Source organism: Lacerta agilis, chromosome 1 (genome assembly GCF_009819535.1).
Source record: "Lacerta agilis isolate rLacAgi1 chromosome 1, rLacAgi1.pri, whole genome shotgun sequence".
NCBI lineage: Eukaryota > Metazoa > Chordata > Lepidosauria > Squamata > Lacertidae > Lacerta > Lacerta agilis.
This window is the reverse complement of record NC_046312.1, coordinates 21,996,345-22,014,547: the sequence shown is the minus strand read 5'-3', so window position 1 is coordinate 22,014,547 and position 18,203 is coordinate 21,996,345. Positions and strand designations below refer to the sequence as shown.

Here is an 18,203-nt window from a genome sequence, read left to right as displayed (position 1 = left end):
TGCGCACACATTTTTCTTCAGATCATCAGCAGGACGTTTAATATGCACTTAAAATATATATTTTTATTTTTTTAACCGAAACAACAGAGCTTTTGCACGTAAATCAGCATGCGTCGATCCTTTCTTTATCAAAATGTTAATTCCCTTTCTCTTCCCAAATCAACGCCAAGAGCTTTTCCATTGCAACCCCTCTCTTCCAAAAAGTTTCCTGTCCCTTCCAAGATCAACTCATTTAAAGCATTTTTCTTTTCTTTTCCGAATAAACCCTATTTTGGGACACACTGCAACACACACAACCCGTCCTCCACACCCCCTGGGCCTAGGGAATCGAAAACATCTACGACGGCGCCCTTTCTCCCGTTCCCATAGAAACAAGCGGGCGTCCTTTTCCCGGAGCCTTCTTTTTGATAGGCTCCTGCGAATCCTAGGCTCCTCCCCCTATCAGCTTCGCTCTCGCTTCGCTTTTGGTGTTTGGTCCTCGCGGCGGCCCGTAGCGAGCCCGGTTCCGCTTCCGCCGCTTCAAGGGTCCGCTCAGTTTCCGGCGGCTGGCTGTGAGTGAGCAGAATGGTGAGTCGGGTGGGGGAGGCCGGTGAGTCCGGGGTTTTTCGGTCTGCGGGCGCCGCAGCTGGGCCTCCCCTGGAGGAACCGAGAGGTGGCGCGGAGGAGGAGGAGGAAGAGGTGGACCAGGATCCTGCCTTTTCCCCCTCTCTGCGTGGGCTTCGCAGATTTAATGCGGTGTCATTGCCCGTCCCCTATCCGAGGTGGGGTGGATGGCGTGCGATGGAGACGGGGGGGGACGGGACCAGAGAGCAAGGAAGAGCGGGGCTAAAGGCCTCGAAGGCCTACTCTACCACCACCCCCGGGCTGCGGCGGCGAAGATGGTCGCGGAGGAATCCGAGCCCCTTCTGGCAGCTCGCTGTCAAGAGTTCGGTTGTGAGGGCCTTGGCGCTCGTCGGTTGTGGTGACGCCTAAATGTGGCCACTAGTCGCATCTGCCAATGCCAGTCTCTGGCGTGGAAAACACACACACAAACACCTGCCCATCTATCTATACAACACAGACTTTTGTGCCCCAGAGTGGCTGGGTCAACCCAGTCAGGTGGGAGGGTACAAACTGAAATAATAAAAATTGTTTTTGTTTGTGTATCTCACATGCCCTATGTGCACAAATGTATTCGTGCCTCACACGTGTAGGTCTCTTGTGTGTGAATCGCGCCTCATGCGTATAGGTCTGCATGTGGATTGTTTGTTTACGGAGGTTTCTGTGTCCTGTTTAGCCCCAGTAAGCTGTGATTCGAAGAGACCGTTGAGTCAAAGGGTAAAACTCTTTAACCGCTTGGCAGATCTAAAAAAATAAAAAACACAACACTAGCTTTTAACTTATAAAAGCCCACATGGTTGCTTCTCATTGGAAGGTTGGTTGTGCAGGGCAGTCGCATTGCTTTTATTGTAAGCTGCCCTAGTTGCAGTGAAAGCCCATTTACTTAGTTATGGTAGTGGAGTGATTTGATTTGAGGACATCCTGCTTTTGGCCCTTAGTGCAGTTGTTTGCACGCTTACCTGGAAGTAACCCCACAGAACGTTATAAAGCTTCTAAGTAAACATTCGTAGGATTGGACTGCACATCACTATGCTAGTATGATTAGCTCTCCAAAAACAACTGAGAATTTTTTGTCAGGTTGTTTTTAAACTACTGCTGTTTAAAAGCACTTCACTGCGAAGAATTTTTGTTGAAACTAAAAATTATATTATTTTGCCAGTGTGGCAGATCATAGTTTGTACTTACAATTTCATTAGGATGCTGGAAGTTTACATCTGTTTTGCACATCTTAAGCTGCAGTCCTAAACATGCATGCAGTATGATCCTAAATATCTCAAAAGTCATTTCTGCTGAATTCCTATCCCTCAAATGTGTGGATAGGATTACAACCTTACTTGGAAGTACATACTATTAAAAAGAATGGGACTAGGTTCATGGTGTAAACATTTGAATATCAATATGTTTAGTACAGGTCCGTCCGTCCCCCCCACTTATGTGCAGGTTATGTTCCAGGCCCCTGCTTGCATAAATGAAATCATGTAATGTGGGGAGCACCCCCATTTTAATAGGGAGAGTGTGCAGGGAGGAGAGAGACAGACTTGCCCTGGAAATTGCTTGGGCCACTGCCTGGCCTGCCTGCCTGCCTGATGGGAGCTAGTGTGTGCAGCTGCGGCAGCTGGCCATGGAGGGCATGGGTTGAGAATGGCACCCAGCAGAACTGGTGCCAGTATGGCGGAGGCAAGGAGAAGGTATCTCCTGCACCACCAGTCCAGGGAAAGGTAATTTATTTGTTTATGATGCGGTAACTCACATAAAAGCGGTTCTGCCTGAGTGGGATGTGTGTAAAGGGGGATGGAGGAGGTTCCTGTATATTTCAGGCATATGAAGTAGACTGACTCTTATTATGACACTTGATCTTCTGTTTGTTCCCATTATTAGGGTCAAAGTCAGAGTGGTGGACATGGTCCTGGAGGTGGCAAGAAGGATGACAAAGTAAGAAAATGTAAAAATGTTTTTATCAGCTGTAATTCCTTGAGAAATGCAGCAATACAATTTTGTTTAGAAAATCTGTTCTGTGCTAATTGGACAGCATTTCCATGGGTGTGTCATTGTGTAATTGAATTTGTACTACAGTATTCCCATTTTTTTGCTATGCAGCTGGCTTTTACTTGCTGCATATAGATAATGCCTTAATCATAAAACATTATCCGTCACCACTGTGCTACATTGACACACAGGAAGATGCTTAATTTAATAATCTAGAATCCGTTAGTACTACAGTGATTATCAAGAGTTTGTAATTAGAAACTTTTAAACACACTTTTTTCACAAACATAAACTTCCTCTGTCCTTTCCATAGCAGCATTTAAATGATCTTACCAACCACATAACTAAAACATATCATTTTGTGCCTTCTGTTGTTTGGAGCCAACTGAGTAACAGTCCTCTTGGACAGATTGTGAGCATTGTATGCACTGATTTGTCTCGGAGGCACACCAACCATGTTTCTCCAGTCACCTGGATCTTGATTTCTAAGGCCATAGTAAGATGTGAAATATTAGCTCCAGTTGCCAAGAATCACAGCAGCATGGAGGAGGGTGTATTATCTCAGCTTGTTTGCTGGACTTGAAATTGTCCATAGTGGACCTTTGGAGGTCACTTAGGACACAGTCAGGAACCTGTGGTCGTAGTTTAATGATCAGAGAGCTCTGTATTGATAACTTTTCCCCCCCAGATTTTTGGTAAGAGTTGAAGGTTGGAGTTGTTTCGATGTTTCTCCTTGTGGCTGGGGAGACCCGGCCAGATGGGCGGGGTATAAATAATAAATTATTATTATTATTATTATTATTATTATTATTATTATTATTATTACTGGTCTAGGCCAGGGGAAACATGTGGCACTCCAACTCTCATCAGCCCTATCCAGCATGACTATTGGTCAAAGATTTTGAAAGCAGTAGTTCAACAATATCTGAAGGACCACGGGTCTCCATCCCTGTTCAGCAATCATATTTCTTCACACTGCAGTGCTAACTCTTGTACAGGTTTCATTGGGGTCAATTCTTTCACCATTCTGACTCTTTCTACCTGATTCTTGAAATAAAAAAGGATAAGAAGAAGAAATATGAGCCTCCAGTTCCAACTCGAGTGGGGAAAAAGAAGAAGAAGACAAAGGGACCAGATGCTGCCAGCAAACTTCCACTGGGTAAGTGCAGCTGGTTTGTGCATATTTCAGGAAGGGACCATCACAGAGTATGTGTTACGTATAGAAGAGCCCCAGTTCAGGCCTGGGCATCTCTGCTTATAAAGCTCAGATAGCAAGGCCGGAAGAGGCCTCTTTGTTTGAAACTTCAGAGAGCTATTGTCAAGCCAAGTGAAAGCTAGATGGATCAATGGTTTGACTTGGCATGAGGCAACCATTTATATTTGCATTTAAAGGTGGATTAAGGTAAATTAAGAATGAGATGCTGTATAGAGTATTATAGGCGATAAACAATGTGTAACAGAAATTGTGTGTTTGTTATGTACTTTTTCTTTGCGAAATAAATAAATAAAATGTGTTTGTGTGTGTGTGTGGATACACACACACACACACATTTGCAACATCTGCTTACTACTGTGTCATGGAATCCAGAACTTTGAGCCTGTAGGTGTCTAGTCATTTTCAACTTTTAGAATTTATTTTATAATCTGATTACTATACAAATACTGGAAGCACAGAGCAGATTTTAGCCACATTAAAACAACCTTTGAGATACACCTACCTTGACTCTGAGGTCATTTTCAGAGGCCTTTCTCTGAGTGTGCTCACCAAATGAGGTGTGGTGGTGGGTGATTACTGGAGAGGGGGCATTTTCAGTGGTACAGCACTGGTTGTGGAATTCCCTCTCCAGAGAGGCTTGCCTGGCACCCTGTGTTATAATCCTTTTGCTTTGAAATTAAATCTTTTAGGCTGCAGTCCTAAATTCAGTAGAACTTCTGAGTTAGACATAGTTAGAGTTGTGCTCTTAGTGCTTTTTAATGCTGTTTTATATTGTTTGCTGCCCCTGGTTTTATTTCTAATTTTATTGTGATTATTTGTTTTTAAAATCTCTTATGGGATTTGTGTGAGAACATTAAGATGTTGGGCAATATACTAATGTAAGTAAGTAAAGTAAATAATGAACACATTTATCTCTCATAAATAAATAAATCAAGCAAGCAAGCTCCTCTACTGGAGGACTCTGCTACACACAAGAGTCTCGACATGAAATCTCAGCATGCTTCTATCTGGTATTTCCTTCTCACTGCAGTTCAGAATAAGATAGCCCCTCCTGCATTTATAGGAAAGTAGTAGCTAAGGGTAGAAAGCAGGAAACCCAGGCAAATGGTAAGAGCTTAAAAATCCCATTTAGTTGGCAATCCCAAAGAAGGAAGATATCAGTGTTCTCCCCAGAGCTTCACTCACAGAAATTGAATATTTTTATTCTTTGCCTTTTTCTTTATAGTAACCCCTCACACCCAGTGTAGACTCAAACTGTTGAAGCAGGAAAGAATAAAAGATTACCTTTTGATGGAGGAAGAATTCATCAGGAACCAGGAACAGATGAAACCTTTGGAAGAAAAACAAGAGGTATATGTTGAGAGGCAAATGATTCTCTCTGCTTACCCATCTCCAGTTATTAACTTGCTCCAGTCTGTATCTCAAGCCATTTGTTTCTATACTTTCCACCTTCTCCCTCTTCTATTCATTTAGTGAAACAGGCGTTGCCTGAGGAAATCTCGTTCCACAATAAATAGTTCAGAATCGCGAATGACCTTGCCAAGTTTCTGAAACTGTGCTTATTTTATAGAGAACAAACTGGATGTGAGTTATTTCTGCACTTTGAAAATCCAATGTAGTCCAGCAACGTTTGGAGGGCCACAGTTTTCCCTCATCCTATTGGCTCAAGTTATGCTATGAAGCAGAATAATCATTTTTCTGTTTGAACCATAAGAGAACAAGCCCTATAGGTGTATACCATAGTAGCTATTGGTCTGGCAAAAAAAAAAAAAAAGATTAGAAAGAAAGAAAAGAAAATCCATTGCATCGCAAACAAAGCCATTTGAAATGACATCCAAGGTTCTCAATACAATATAGATGTATATTGAGAAGGATGCACAGGACTCACTTCCTCTAGGTAAAGATAGGGTGGCATAAAACAAGCTTGATGACTTAGGACTTTAAGAAGCACAAACCTAAGCAGAACCTATTGTCAGTTTTACATTCTTGCTATCTTGGCTATTTGCAGACTTTCTGCTCCAACATAATGGAATTAGCTTGAGGCCCTTGTTTGCAGGTAGGGACTGCCACCAAATGGGGCCCTATCATTCCTTTCTCTACTGTAGACATAGAAGGTTGGCAGGGTGATGGTCAATCCATGCATACTTACATCTTATTTTTGTTTGCAGGAAGAGAGATCAAAGGTGGATGATCTGAGAGGGACCCCAATGTCTGTAGGGACACTGGAGGAGATTATTGATGATAATCATGCTATCGTATCTACATCAGTGGGATCAGAGCACTATGTCAGCATTCTCTCTTTTGTAGACAAGGATTTGCTGGAGCCAGGGTGTTCAGTTCTGCTTAATCATAAGGTAATTATTGTCATATTTAAAGATGAGTAGCCTGCCTCTGAAAGTGCGTAACATTTATTAATGTTTATTTATCTTAAAAAAATTGTGCCCCACTCTGAAGCCCAAAAATCTCCCAGAGCTGCCAGGAGCAAGTAAGACATTCCTTGCGTGCCAGTTTTCAATCTAAAATACATGGCACAAAAGGAAAAAAGGTTGAGGGGGAAAGAAGAGAACAAACTTGGGCACCAATATTTAAAATGGAATAGAAACAGTTCAGAGAGAGAAGGAACCAAATGGAGCTAGTTCTCAGCCCAGCCAGTGGAGTGAGCCTGCTTCTTGTCTTTCCTTCTGCTGCAGTCTTGAGTTTGCACCATGCACATTTTGACTACCTGTTGTAGTCTGGGCATGACAATTTTGAAAAGGATTCAAACTTAATGGAGAACTCGGAGGAGGGCAACAGAGATAGTAAACACCCCTGTGTAGCGAGAGCCGATCACATGAGGTCAACCAGTTATGAGACTCTAGATTCCTATTGATTTGAACAGTGCCAGGTTGTTGCTTCTTTGGATTAGAATGGAAAGGTATGAAGAAAAACAAGAAGAAAAGTAAAGTGGCCTCTTTTGGTCAGCTGTGAAATCATTTTCATGAGAGGATAATAACTTGTCATCTACTCTGCCACTTCCCTTGGACATCTTAGTCAATGCAAAGTGGCAGACAAAACCAGTTTCTTTTAATTTTTGTCGCTGGTGTTGCAGCGTGGTGTAATGATGTAGCCTGAGCCATGCTTAATTGAATGTGTGCTTTTGATTGTGTCGCAAACCTGCCCTGTTGACCAATAGGGCTGCAGCAATTTGGCAGCAGCATCTGAAATTCAGGTGACATTTTCATGCAAGTTACTGCTTGAATGCTATAGTTGTACCTGTGCGTAACTTAGATCACACTATTCATCTCGCATGCATTTGTATTTGTAGACATGTTTAAGGCCCATTGTGCAGCAACCAAAACCTTGTGTGCTGCTTAGGTATTATGTTACTGTAACTGGCAGCTGGTGTTTCATTTTTTCCCCCCAATATGGCATATGTTTTATTTGATTCCCCTCTTCTTTTTCTATGGTACAATGTATTTATGCACCCTTTGGGTGACAAGCGACCAATAAGTTTATTATAAATAAACAAACTTTGGCTGTGGTGTAGAGATCTGCCAGATAGCACTGTACTTTGGAGCAGGCAGAAGCAGCAGAAGTCGCTGCTGATTTGGGGTGGTCCTGGGTGTCCTTTTCTGGTGGTGATTTTGACCAAGCGAGCTGGCCCACAGACCTATGTCAATGACATTTATGCCTTGCCTTCTTGCTAGTAATGAGACAAACACTCAGAAAAACATGCCGTTTCTCTCCAACCCAGACCCAAGTAAATTACATGCTGTGTTATTTATTGGTGCTGCTACCTGTTTTGATTAGGTCCACGCTGTGATAGGAGTCCTCATGGATGACACAGATCCTTTAGTGACAGTGATGAAGGTGGAGAAAGCCCCTCAAGAGACATATGCAGATATTGGAGGCTTAGATAACCAGATTCAAGAAATTAAGGTATTTATACTTTCAGCACTGATGAAAGAAGCAGCTGCCAGAATGTTTGATTACGTCACAATTTTTTAAAAAAGTAATAAAATAAAAAACCATGCTGGTATTTACTTGATTCTATTGCTCAGCAATTATTGCTGGAACTTCAGTTGTATTTTGCTTAGCAGAGAGGCGGTCAGATAACGATCTCTCTTGATGGTGCCACATGTCCCTGTGGCTTGAGCGTGTGATTGTAGTGCTGAGGCTCCAGTCCACTACAATTCTCTTCCTTTAGAAATGAAGCAACCTCCTGTTCTGTTTTTCAGTGTTTGTTGAAAAACCATCTTTTTCTGTCCCAAGCCTTTCAAAACGAGTCTGTTTCATTTCTGCAGTTTTTAATTCTTGTTCATTTTTTAAAAATACTGTTTACAGTCGTATCTTGTTTTGCAGCCGGGATCCGTACCGGAGCCCCGGCCGCTAGCTGAAAAGGACGCAGGGCAAAGCACCGCATCTGCGCAGCACGCTGAGTGGTTTGCGGTTCTGCGCATGTGTGAGCGGCAAACCTGGAAGTAACCCATTCCGGTACTTCCGAGTTTGCTGCAGACGTTCGCTGGAATGGATGCTAGACAAGACGGACGTTCGCGGAGGTATTATTGTATATGATCTGTACTGTATTTTATATATTGTTCCTGTACACATGAGTATTCACTGAATGTAGAGCAGTTTATAAATCCTAAAATAAATAATACTGTAAGCTTTTACCTGTTAACATTGACACCAGTTTTAAAAGACCAGCACTGGCTTGCTCTTTGCTACTGGACCAGGTTCACAGTTCTTGTGCAAACACCTGAATAGCTGAGGCCCAAGAAACCTCAAAGACTGCCTTAAGTCCCAAGCTGATCACTGAGAGGGAGGGAGAGGGAGCACTATTAGTGGTCCTCCATGGACCAGATGCATAGCTCATGCCAGTGAGAAGTTGTGCTTTCAGGATTGTAGGTGCAACTCCATGGAATATCCTTGCACTAGAAGTCAAGCAAGCACTGTCCCTGCTGCATTTCAGGGGCCTTTGCCTCTTGAAAGCTTCTCTGGTGTTTTAATTTATGAGATTTTTAATGTTTGAAATTTAATTGACGTTTTAAGTTTTTGTATATGGTAATATTTCATGTTTCTATCATTGTAAGCCACTTTGAGACCCAGATGATGGTGAAAAGCATTCATGTATCTATGTATGTATTACAGCACCTTGCAAAGAAATTGTGCACTTTAATCCTATAAGAGAAATTAGGTTTACAGAAAATTGCCTGGGACTATCCAAGCTGAGTGACGCTTCAAATTTCTGTTTCTTGGGGCTCTTGTTTCTCAGCTTGACACCAGCTCCTGCTGGACAGACTGGGGTCTGTCGGGAACATTGGAGTTGCCGGCATTTGTTGCTTTAAAATACTCAGTGTTAACATTCACTTTTGAAAACTCTAATTTTGATCATTAATTCACTGCCCAGTCTGTGATATTTTTTTCAGCTAGGAAGAGCTAATATACAGATAGATATGTTGTTGTTTCTTCCTATAGGAGTCTGTGGAGCTCCCTTTGACCCACCCTGAATATTATGAAGAGATGGGTATCAAGCCACCCAAAGGAGTCATTCTGTATGGACCACCTGGCACAGGTACTACTCTTTTGTCATTCTGGTTCTATATGTCTCTAAATGTTGACACTCTGGGCTGCACGTCATGATCGGTACACAGCTCATAGATATTATGCCTGGAGGCTGGAGCAGTAGGGTCTTGCTACTATCCCTGGTATTTTTCTTTATAACTGTGGTGCTGAAATGTGGGGTGTGATAAGCTAATATTTACCCATGAGGTGCTGCTGAAAATGCCATCTTCTGTGGAGGCTAGATTGGCTCCATAAGGCCTTTTCTGCTGCAGTGCTGAAACTCTGGAAAGCTTTTTCTGCAAGGAAGCCCAAGGCTGCCACCTCCCTGGCATCTTTGGGGGCAGGTTAAGGTCTTTCACGACTGTTGTGCCTTTGTAAGTTGAGTTTGCAAAATATTTTTCCAGCTCTTTGTCTACTTATTAGTTCTGTATTTATTTTATATTGTCTTGGGGTTTAAACTGACTTGGATATTTTATGTATTGATTTGGTTGTTTTAATTTTTGGCTGTATACTGCCTTGAATATATTGATAATTTAAAAAAAAAACCATCTTCACCAGATATGGCCATGTTTTCCAGACATTCCTTAAAATAGCTTCTCTGCACCAACACTCCAGCCAAGCATATTATTATTATTATTATTATTATTATTATTATTATTATTATTATTTTATTACTTATACCCCACCCATCTGGCTGGGTTTCTCCAACCACTCTAGGCAGCTTCCAGCAAAATATAAATATAAAGCATACCTCTCCCCCAGGAAGCATGAGTTCAAGTTGTAGGAACCTTTTTGAAGTACTTCTAAGGCTGTAGCGGAATTGTAAGATTGCCTAACCTCAGAAGTTAATTTCTCATCGACAATATGGGTACCTTGTGGATAGTTCCAAAATGCATACATGCATAGCAGTGTAATGCAGATTAGTCACTGTGTCTGCAAGCTCTAAATTCAACTGTGTTTTGGAAATCAAACAGGTAAAACATTACTAGCCAAAGCAGTGGCAAACCAGACCTCTGCCACCTTCCTGAGAGTGGTTGGTTCTGAACTTATACAGAAGTACCTGGGAGATGGTCCAAAGCTTGTTCGAGAACTGTTTCGAGTGGCTGAGGAGCATGCCCCGTCAATCGTCTTCATCGATGAAATCGATGCTATAGGTACCAAAAGGTAGGACATTGTTGTTGCTTTAATGTGGGATGTAACAAATGCAATTCTGAGAATTGGTTTCATTTTTTCCTTTCTTTCCAGTCAATCAATGACAGGAGTTGGTGGGACACAGGAGCTGTGTTGCATTCTGCCGTCCCCAAAGGTTGCTTTCCTTTTGCTCACAGGTGTATTTGCTACACAGCCAGTCCTTGTTTTGTGCGAGGGTTCCGTTTTGGACCTCTGCGTCCATTTGGTAGAGCACAAGTAAGCCAGCTCCACCCGTTCCACCCCTTTTCATGACGTCTTTATGACATTTGGGGGCTCCTTCCAGGTTCAGTGCCATGTGTGTTATCGCACGTCAATTCAGCTGCGCCTAAACCCGAAGTTGCCTATAATCCTGATAATCCCATCTTTCATTTTTTTTAAAATTCTACCCCACATTGTAGGAGTAAGTTTGAAGCTGCTATGTAGCTAACTTCTGGTGTAATATAGGTGCCTGAGCAATCTCAGACTATACCCTAACTGAGCCATTTGTAAGACCTGTTGTAATAATTACTGGAGGCTAAAGCAGTCACTTAAAATTTCAAAGGAACACCAGATAGAAGTTGCTGAAATGCAGCTGTGTTAAACAGAACAAACTATGCGTGTGAAATCTGATGGTATTGTAAAAGCATCTGTTCCCCATCTTGAAGGCTTTTTTTGCTGTTTCAACTGAGGGAAGGGGGAATGAGAAGGGGCAGAAAAGACTTGCAGCAGCTATGTGGTGCCAAGCAAGCAGGTTCAAGCAAAGCAGTGCCATTTGTAGACCAGCTTTGAGTCCAGCCTCTTACCCATCCAGCTGAATGGGGTATCTCATCTGCTGGGTTTGGAAATAAATAAAAAAAGAGGTTGGGGGCGATCTCTGTGTAGCCATTGCTTGTGCCATAACTTATTTGCCTGTGATAGCTCAGTGATTTTATTTAGAGATAAAGGGAAATGTGATCTTCTGTGGAGACTGCTGCATGCAATTTACCTTGATGTTATTCTCTCTCCTCCTCCAAAGATACGATTCAAATTCGGGGGGCGAAAGGGAAATCCAACGAACAATGCTGGAGCTGCTGAACCAATTAGATGGGTTCGACTCACGTGGAGATGTAAAAGTGATCATGGCCACTAACAGAATAGAAACACTGGATCCAGCTTTAATCAGGCCAGGTGATCATTGTGTTGCAAATTATTTCCACTTGTTATTTGCATTTGACTACTGACTGTGTTGCAGTTTCCTTTATGTAGCTTACTCTTTATTGATGTTGTTACTGGACATGACACTTTATCCAAGCAAAAACGGGCAAGTTCCTCTCCCTCAGTGGCTCATAATCTAGATTTAGAACCCGGGGAGAGGGAGGTGTGAAACAATGAGGGATGTGAGCAGTTAGTTTTGCATGCTAGATCCCAGGGTATGGTCTGAAGACAAATAATACAGCAAACTTGTTGGAGCTAAGGAAATCAAGGTGTGGTCAGTACCTAGATGGGAGATGGCCTGGAAACCCTCTATGGGCCACCTTGAGTTCCATGGAAGAAAGGCAGGATATAAATGTAAGAGAAATATGTAGTTTATGAAATTTAACCTCAGGGGATGCTTATCCCCATTAGTCAGGGGTAACATATTAGCTGTGGAGTAGAAAGTGCCAAAAATGGTTTATGCTGCAGTTGCTTATTTGATTTTCAGATCACATGCCATCATTTCCAGGATAAAACTGCTTTTTAAAGAAGTAAACTGTTTAGTCACAGTGTGAAGCCACCTCCCAAGGAAATCCTTCCATCTCAGTAAAAATCTAAGCTGCCTGGTTGTTGTTTTTCAATCCCCAGGACGTATCGATAGGAAGATTGAATTCCCTCTGCCCGACGAGAAAACAAAGAAGCGTATCTTTCAGATTCATACCAGCAGAATGACTTTGGCAGATGATGTCACACTGGATGAGCTGATTATGGCTAAAGACGATCTTTCTGGTGCAGATATTAAGGTAAGATGCTTGCTAACCAATTAAAGTTTCTCCTCTTAACAGTGAATCATCTCAGCCTTCATCTCTTCTCACAAACACCATTATTTTTATCATATTTTAGAGGAACTGTTTGTTACCTGATCACTCTTGATTTTTGAAAGGGTTAAGTTTTTAAAAAATATGAACTGGCATCTTCCGGTTTGCCTGATAACAAATGTCCCGTGTCATGGAGGTATTTCCCATGTTGGTCAACTATTTTGCCTCCTCCTGAGTTAGAAAGTCATTGATATTTGGGAAGTGGGCCTGTCTTTGGTATGAAGGGCCAAAACTCATGGAACGAGGGTAAGAAATGCTTGAATGTTTTGCCAAACTTTTTGCTAGACATGGGTAGGCAAACTAAGGCCCGGGGGCCGGATCCGGCCCAATCGCCTTCTAAATCCAGCCCGCAGACTGTCCAGGAATCAGCATGCTTTTACATGAGTAGAATGTGTGCTTTTATTTAAAATGCACCTCTGGGTTATTTGTGGGGCATAGGAATTCATTCATTATAATTTTTTTCAAAATATAGTCTGGCCCCCCACAAGGTCTGAGAGAGAGTGGACCGGCCCCCCGCTGAATTTTTTTTGCTGACCCCTGTGCTAGAAGCTTGTAGGAATCAGTGACACTTGCAGAATGCCTTTTGCAGGGAAGGAGGGAGCAGCTGAGGCCTTGCATTCATTGTAATCCATCTCAAGTGTTCAAGTTAAAAAGATAGAACATTAAAATCACAATACGATAGATAAAATGCAACTGATAATCAAAAGGGCCCCTTTAATTAATTCCTAACATTACCCACCAGAAAAGGCTTGAGTGTGTTTCATGAGGCATGCTTTAACAAGAGCTGAAATATTGCCAGCATTGTCACGGGTTGGAGGAATTGATAGGAAGGGGGCTAACCCTGAATGCGGCAAAACTAGGAGGACCTCTGCAGTTGAGCATGATGCTCAGACAGGGAAGTATGGAGACACTTGCTCATATGCCTTGATAAGAGATGAGTTGCAAAGTTGAAAACAGGCACTTGCTTCATTGTCTTTCACTGGTGGGTTCACCATGGCTGACTCACAGGATATCTCCTCCATTTTCTTGCTTACACCCAATGACACTTCATTGTAAAAACTTCGATTATGGCATTTCACTCAAAGGCTGAAAAGATTCATTGGGCTCTGCTGGGCTCTGCTTCTGTGAGAGCAGAGTATGGAGAGGGAAAGGACCAAAAAGTATGTAATTGTCTTTTTGTTTAATTAAGCTTTGAACCAACCTCAACAGACTAATGCCCCAATCTTGTGCAGGTTTATTTAAAAGTAAGTCTCAACCAGTGCTGTGCTGCTTACTCCTAAGTAAGTATGCATAGGATTGCTGCCCTAGCTGGACAATATTGCAAGTATTGCTTACTGAAAATTATTTTTTCACTGCATTGAATAAAAGTGAGATTCATAATTTTCTAACCAGAGGCTTCCATCTCTGGCAGGCTATTTGCACAGAAGCTGGCTTGATGGCTCTGCGGGAACGGAGAATGAAAGTAACAAACGAAGACTTCAAAAAATCAAAAGAGAATGTTCTTTATAAGAAACAAGAAGGCACCCCAGAGGGCCTCTATCTGTAACTTTTTATCTTTTGTTTGTTTGTCCTGGGGTAAGAGAAATGATTGGAACCTTTCAGAGTACAGAAAAAGCATGAGAAATCAATGCCTTGGGCAGAAAGAAAAAGTTTTTGCTGCTCGAAGCATTAAGTGAATTCCTCCACATTGTAGTTTTAAACACTTTATTTGCCATTAAAACTTTGGTTTCCAAATGGATTGGAATGAATGGGTTAGGATTTTAAGCAATGATGGTTTCTGATGTGTATCTCAGCCTGTCTGCCTGCCTCTCGGTCTGCAAACCAATTGACTCCATAACTTTTCCATGGCTGGTTGTTACATTTAGACCTGGGTGCAACTAGAAGTAAACAGCTAAAGTCACAAATATGACTCTCCAGAATTGCAGGTGTTAAGTTTTTTGCTGTCAGGAAAGGCACTTATGGGAAAAGCCCTTCTGTCAAGCCATAAACCCAATCTAGGTGGGGATGCACAAAAAGGCGATTGAGGAAAGAAACAGCACTAATAATGTACAAAAAGAGAGGGGCAGATAAAACTGTAAGAGAGAAAGGGAGGATAAAAGCTGAAGAAATGGGTACTTAAGTGTGGTAATTGCAACAGAAAAAAACACTAACAAGAGAATAGCAAGAGAATCTGAAGGAAGTGCTGGGTAGAAATTGGATAATAAAAAACAAGGCTTTGAGGCTACCACTAGTGGAAAGAACTGAGTGGGAAAACAGGAGCCATGTATGTCCCTTAAGGATGGTTGTGGGAAGCCTGCCAAAACTCCAGCCTAGCTGCGCAGACATTTATGTGATTGCACAGAGACTGAGAAAGAATGCCGAAAGAATGTTGAAAAACATTCTGCTGGGAATGCTTTCAAAAGCCCACATTATTGGAAAATCCATTCAGATAAGCAGTTAGACAACTTGTGGTAACAGATGCTCAGTGGAAGTGAGATGCAAAATGACTTGGAGGGCTGAACAGAACCCTGCATCTTTCATCAATTCCTGCCTGGTTCCAAGAACATGCCAGATTCACAAAATGTTAATATGGATTGAGGGTCAGATGTCACAGCCAAGGCTGTCTGTGGGTAAAGTGCAGACTGAGTCTAAATAACTATGTTGATCACAGAGTCATAAACATAACTTCCATGGTCAAACTGTTGTTGGAATTCCAGGCTTTGGGGTCCTACAGAGATTCTCCAGGTTGGGTTGTGCATTCATGGAGTGAGGGAACTTAACCCACAACTGTTGTTGGCATCCAGGTATGGGGAGAGTTCCTACAGGTAACAAGCCTCCTGAGAAAGCAAAAAGCACCAAAACTGAAAGGGGTTTGAATTGCATTTATGTATATGTGTATTATTCAAAACAACTGGGGGCGTATTTTTACCTCTCTGCTGCACTACAAGGCACACCATTAACTGCTAGCAGATTCCCTCTACTTCTGAATTATGAAGCATGTGTTCTGAGCCTGAAGGGGTTTCTCATGGCTCCGGTGAACAATTTGAACCACGTCGAAAGCAAATTGCTCTCCTATTATCTCAAGCTGAACAAGACAGGCTGTGACAACACTAAGCACTAGAAATAGATGTTGTTAGAGGAGTATAATCACAAAGGAGCTGCCATGAGCAGGTGGCCGCCTGCAGATTGTATTTCACTAACAGAGCCATCTCCTCTCGTCATCACTAGTTGTAGGTGAGCTGCACTTACAAATACTTGAAACAAAATAGGAAATTATTTCCAGTAGCACCTTAGAGACCAACACGAAAGCTCATACCAAGAACAAACTCAGTTGGTCTCTAAGGTGCTACTGGAAATAATTTCCTATATTGTTTCGACTATGGCAGACCAACACGGCTACCCACCTGTAACTGGAATTACAAATACTTGGGACACTCCTAACCAACAGATTTCTCCGTCCGTCCATGTACTGTTTATTCAGTTTGACAACGGTGTGGATTAATTAAGCTTGTTTGCTCTGTTGCCAGAGCAACCACCGTTCTTGTACATGTCATTCTGTGGCAATGATAACACTTAGGGGGAAATCCAGTGTTGTGTGAGTGGACTTCTTATGAATGCAACTTCTTCCTCTCCTCTTCCTTGCAATTCCCCCCTCCCCCTGCCATTCTGCTCTAGAGGATCCTCCAGTCCTCTGGATCAAAGTGGGGCAGAGGGAAGGGAAGTAGTTCTGCTGGTGGGACACCACTGGGTTTCCCCCATAAATATTCCCAGGCTCTTAACTGCAGTTGCATGCTCCTGTAGAAATTCTCACTGGTTACGTCAGCTGTGGTTAAGGTACTGATCTTGGCCATGATAGTTGCGAACCAGATTTCACCATTCAGCAGAATTTGGAACCCATATCCAAATGCTGGTTAACAGCAAATGTGGGTTAAGGTTTCTGCCAGCAGAATCTTTAACCAGGCAAGGAGGTAGGAGGACTTTCTAAGAGAAAGGCACTTTATCCTGCTCCACAGAAGAGCAGTCCATGTCTTCTGTCTTAATAAGCTCCATATGCTCTTGTTTAGAAACTCACATAACAGGAAAGCTAATAGCCAATAGGGGCAAGTCTCCTGAATGGAAGCCCTAGTTTCGCATGTCTTCACAGTAAATACGTTGGGTACATTTTTTCACTGCAAGTTTAAGTCAGTTTCAAAAATGGGTTAAATGGCTTGGCTTTCCCCAAAGAATCTTGCCAAGAGTCTTCACTTATCCAGGTCCCTTGCAGCTCCAAATAACTGGTTGCCAGATTTCCCTGGCTTGCAGCCAGGACAATTTAACAGGTTTTAGGTTTTTGACATAGGCAGATGCCCCCAACCTATAAGGCCAAAAACATTTAGATGCCCGATGTAATTGTGAGCTTGAGCTTAGATTTGATGGTATGTCCCATTGATTATGGTGGGATTTATTTTCAAATAAATGTGGCTCCCAGCACAGACCACGAATTTAATTATACAAATACTTTTTTTGTCCCCACCTTGTTATCTAAAGAAGGGTTTTGGAAAAGTAAATAAAACTTTTGCAACTACTCTTAAGAGGCTGCTTTGCACAACACTCCCTTTGGAGAAAGGCAGTGGTGAAACAAAATCCTCTGCCCAACACTGAATTACCTCTGCTGAAAAGAACATACCTCTGTCTGAGAATACTATTTTGGCTCCTCTGAGATCCGGTTAATGGCATGATTTGTGGCCAGAGCTCATAACACCCCTGCTTGAATACTTGAGCGGCCTAGTTGTTGACAGCCTATATTAGATTTCAGGACAGTCCAAAGCTTTATTTAGTTAATTGCACCTTGCAGCAAGTGTCGCAAGGCATTGCTTATGGAATAAAGGATAATTAATTAAAAGCTTTCATAGCTGTGAGTTGTGCTCTCTGCTGCTTCCATTTGGATTCTAGCAGCCTGAAAGCAACTGTGCTCTCTATGCTTCCTATAGGAAACACTAGCTGTTTTGCCCAAAGGGGGTGTATTGTGATATTCAGAGGCATCCCTGTAATTGTTACTAGGTTTCCAATCATATAAACAGAGGCTTCACATCCCTCTCTTGTTAAAACACATCCAGTAATAGCGATAGAAGTCCCAGTGCAAACTTAAAGCTGCTGTTTGCTCCTTGCTTTCAATCCCAGTGTGCTTACTGTGTTTTTGTTGTTATTTACTCATTTATTGCCTGCCCTTTATAAGGTTCCAAGGTGGGTTGCACCATTAAAACGACAGTATTAAAAACAATTTATAACCATAGAAATATGGGGCCCTGAAATCATACATGTCAAGTGTCAAAAGCCAGGGTAAAGAGATGCGTCTTCAGCATTCTCTGAAAGCTGTATCACAATGGTGCAAGATGCACCTCTGTGGGGAAGGGATTCCACAGTTTAGGGGCCACTACTGAGGCCGCCTCTCTCTCCCACAGAACCTCTGAGGATGGAGGAACTACCAGGAAGACCCCCTTTGCACCTGAGGAGGTCTGTGTGGGAGGAGGCAGTCTTTCAGATATTTGGGGCCAGAGTTGTTCAGGGCTTTAAGCACCAATGTGAGCGCTTTGAATTGGGCCCGAAAACAAACTGGCAACCAGTGCAGCTGTTTTAAAACGGGATTTATAAACGGAACGCAGGCCAGTATCCGGGTC

At 42.4% G+C, this 18,203-nt stretch overlaps 1 protein-coding gene across 1 annotated transcript; it reads left to right on the top strand.

The window, feature by feature from the left end:
• The first annotated feature begins 476 nt into the window (after positions 1 to 476).
• Positions 477 to 14,301, top strand: PSMC1 (proteasome 26S subunit, ATPase 1). The gene is made up of 11 exons (XM_033141283.1): positions 477 to 567; positions 2,479 to 2,532; positions 3,649 to 3,745; positions 5,028 to 5,152; positions 5,971 to 6,156; positions 7,592 to 7,720; positions 9,260 to 9,356; positions 10,321 to 10,510; positions 11,532 to 11,683; positions 12,338 to 12,492; positions 13,979 to 14,301. Exons 1-11 carry the CDS (start codon positions 565 to 567, stop codon positions 14,111 to 14,113), a joined length of 1,323 nt encoding a protein of 440 aa, XP_032997174.1. The 5' UTR covers positions 477 to 564; the 3' UTR covers positions 14,114 to 14,301.
• The last annotated feature ends 3,902 nt before the right edge of the window (positions 14,302 to 18,203 follow it).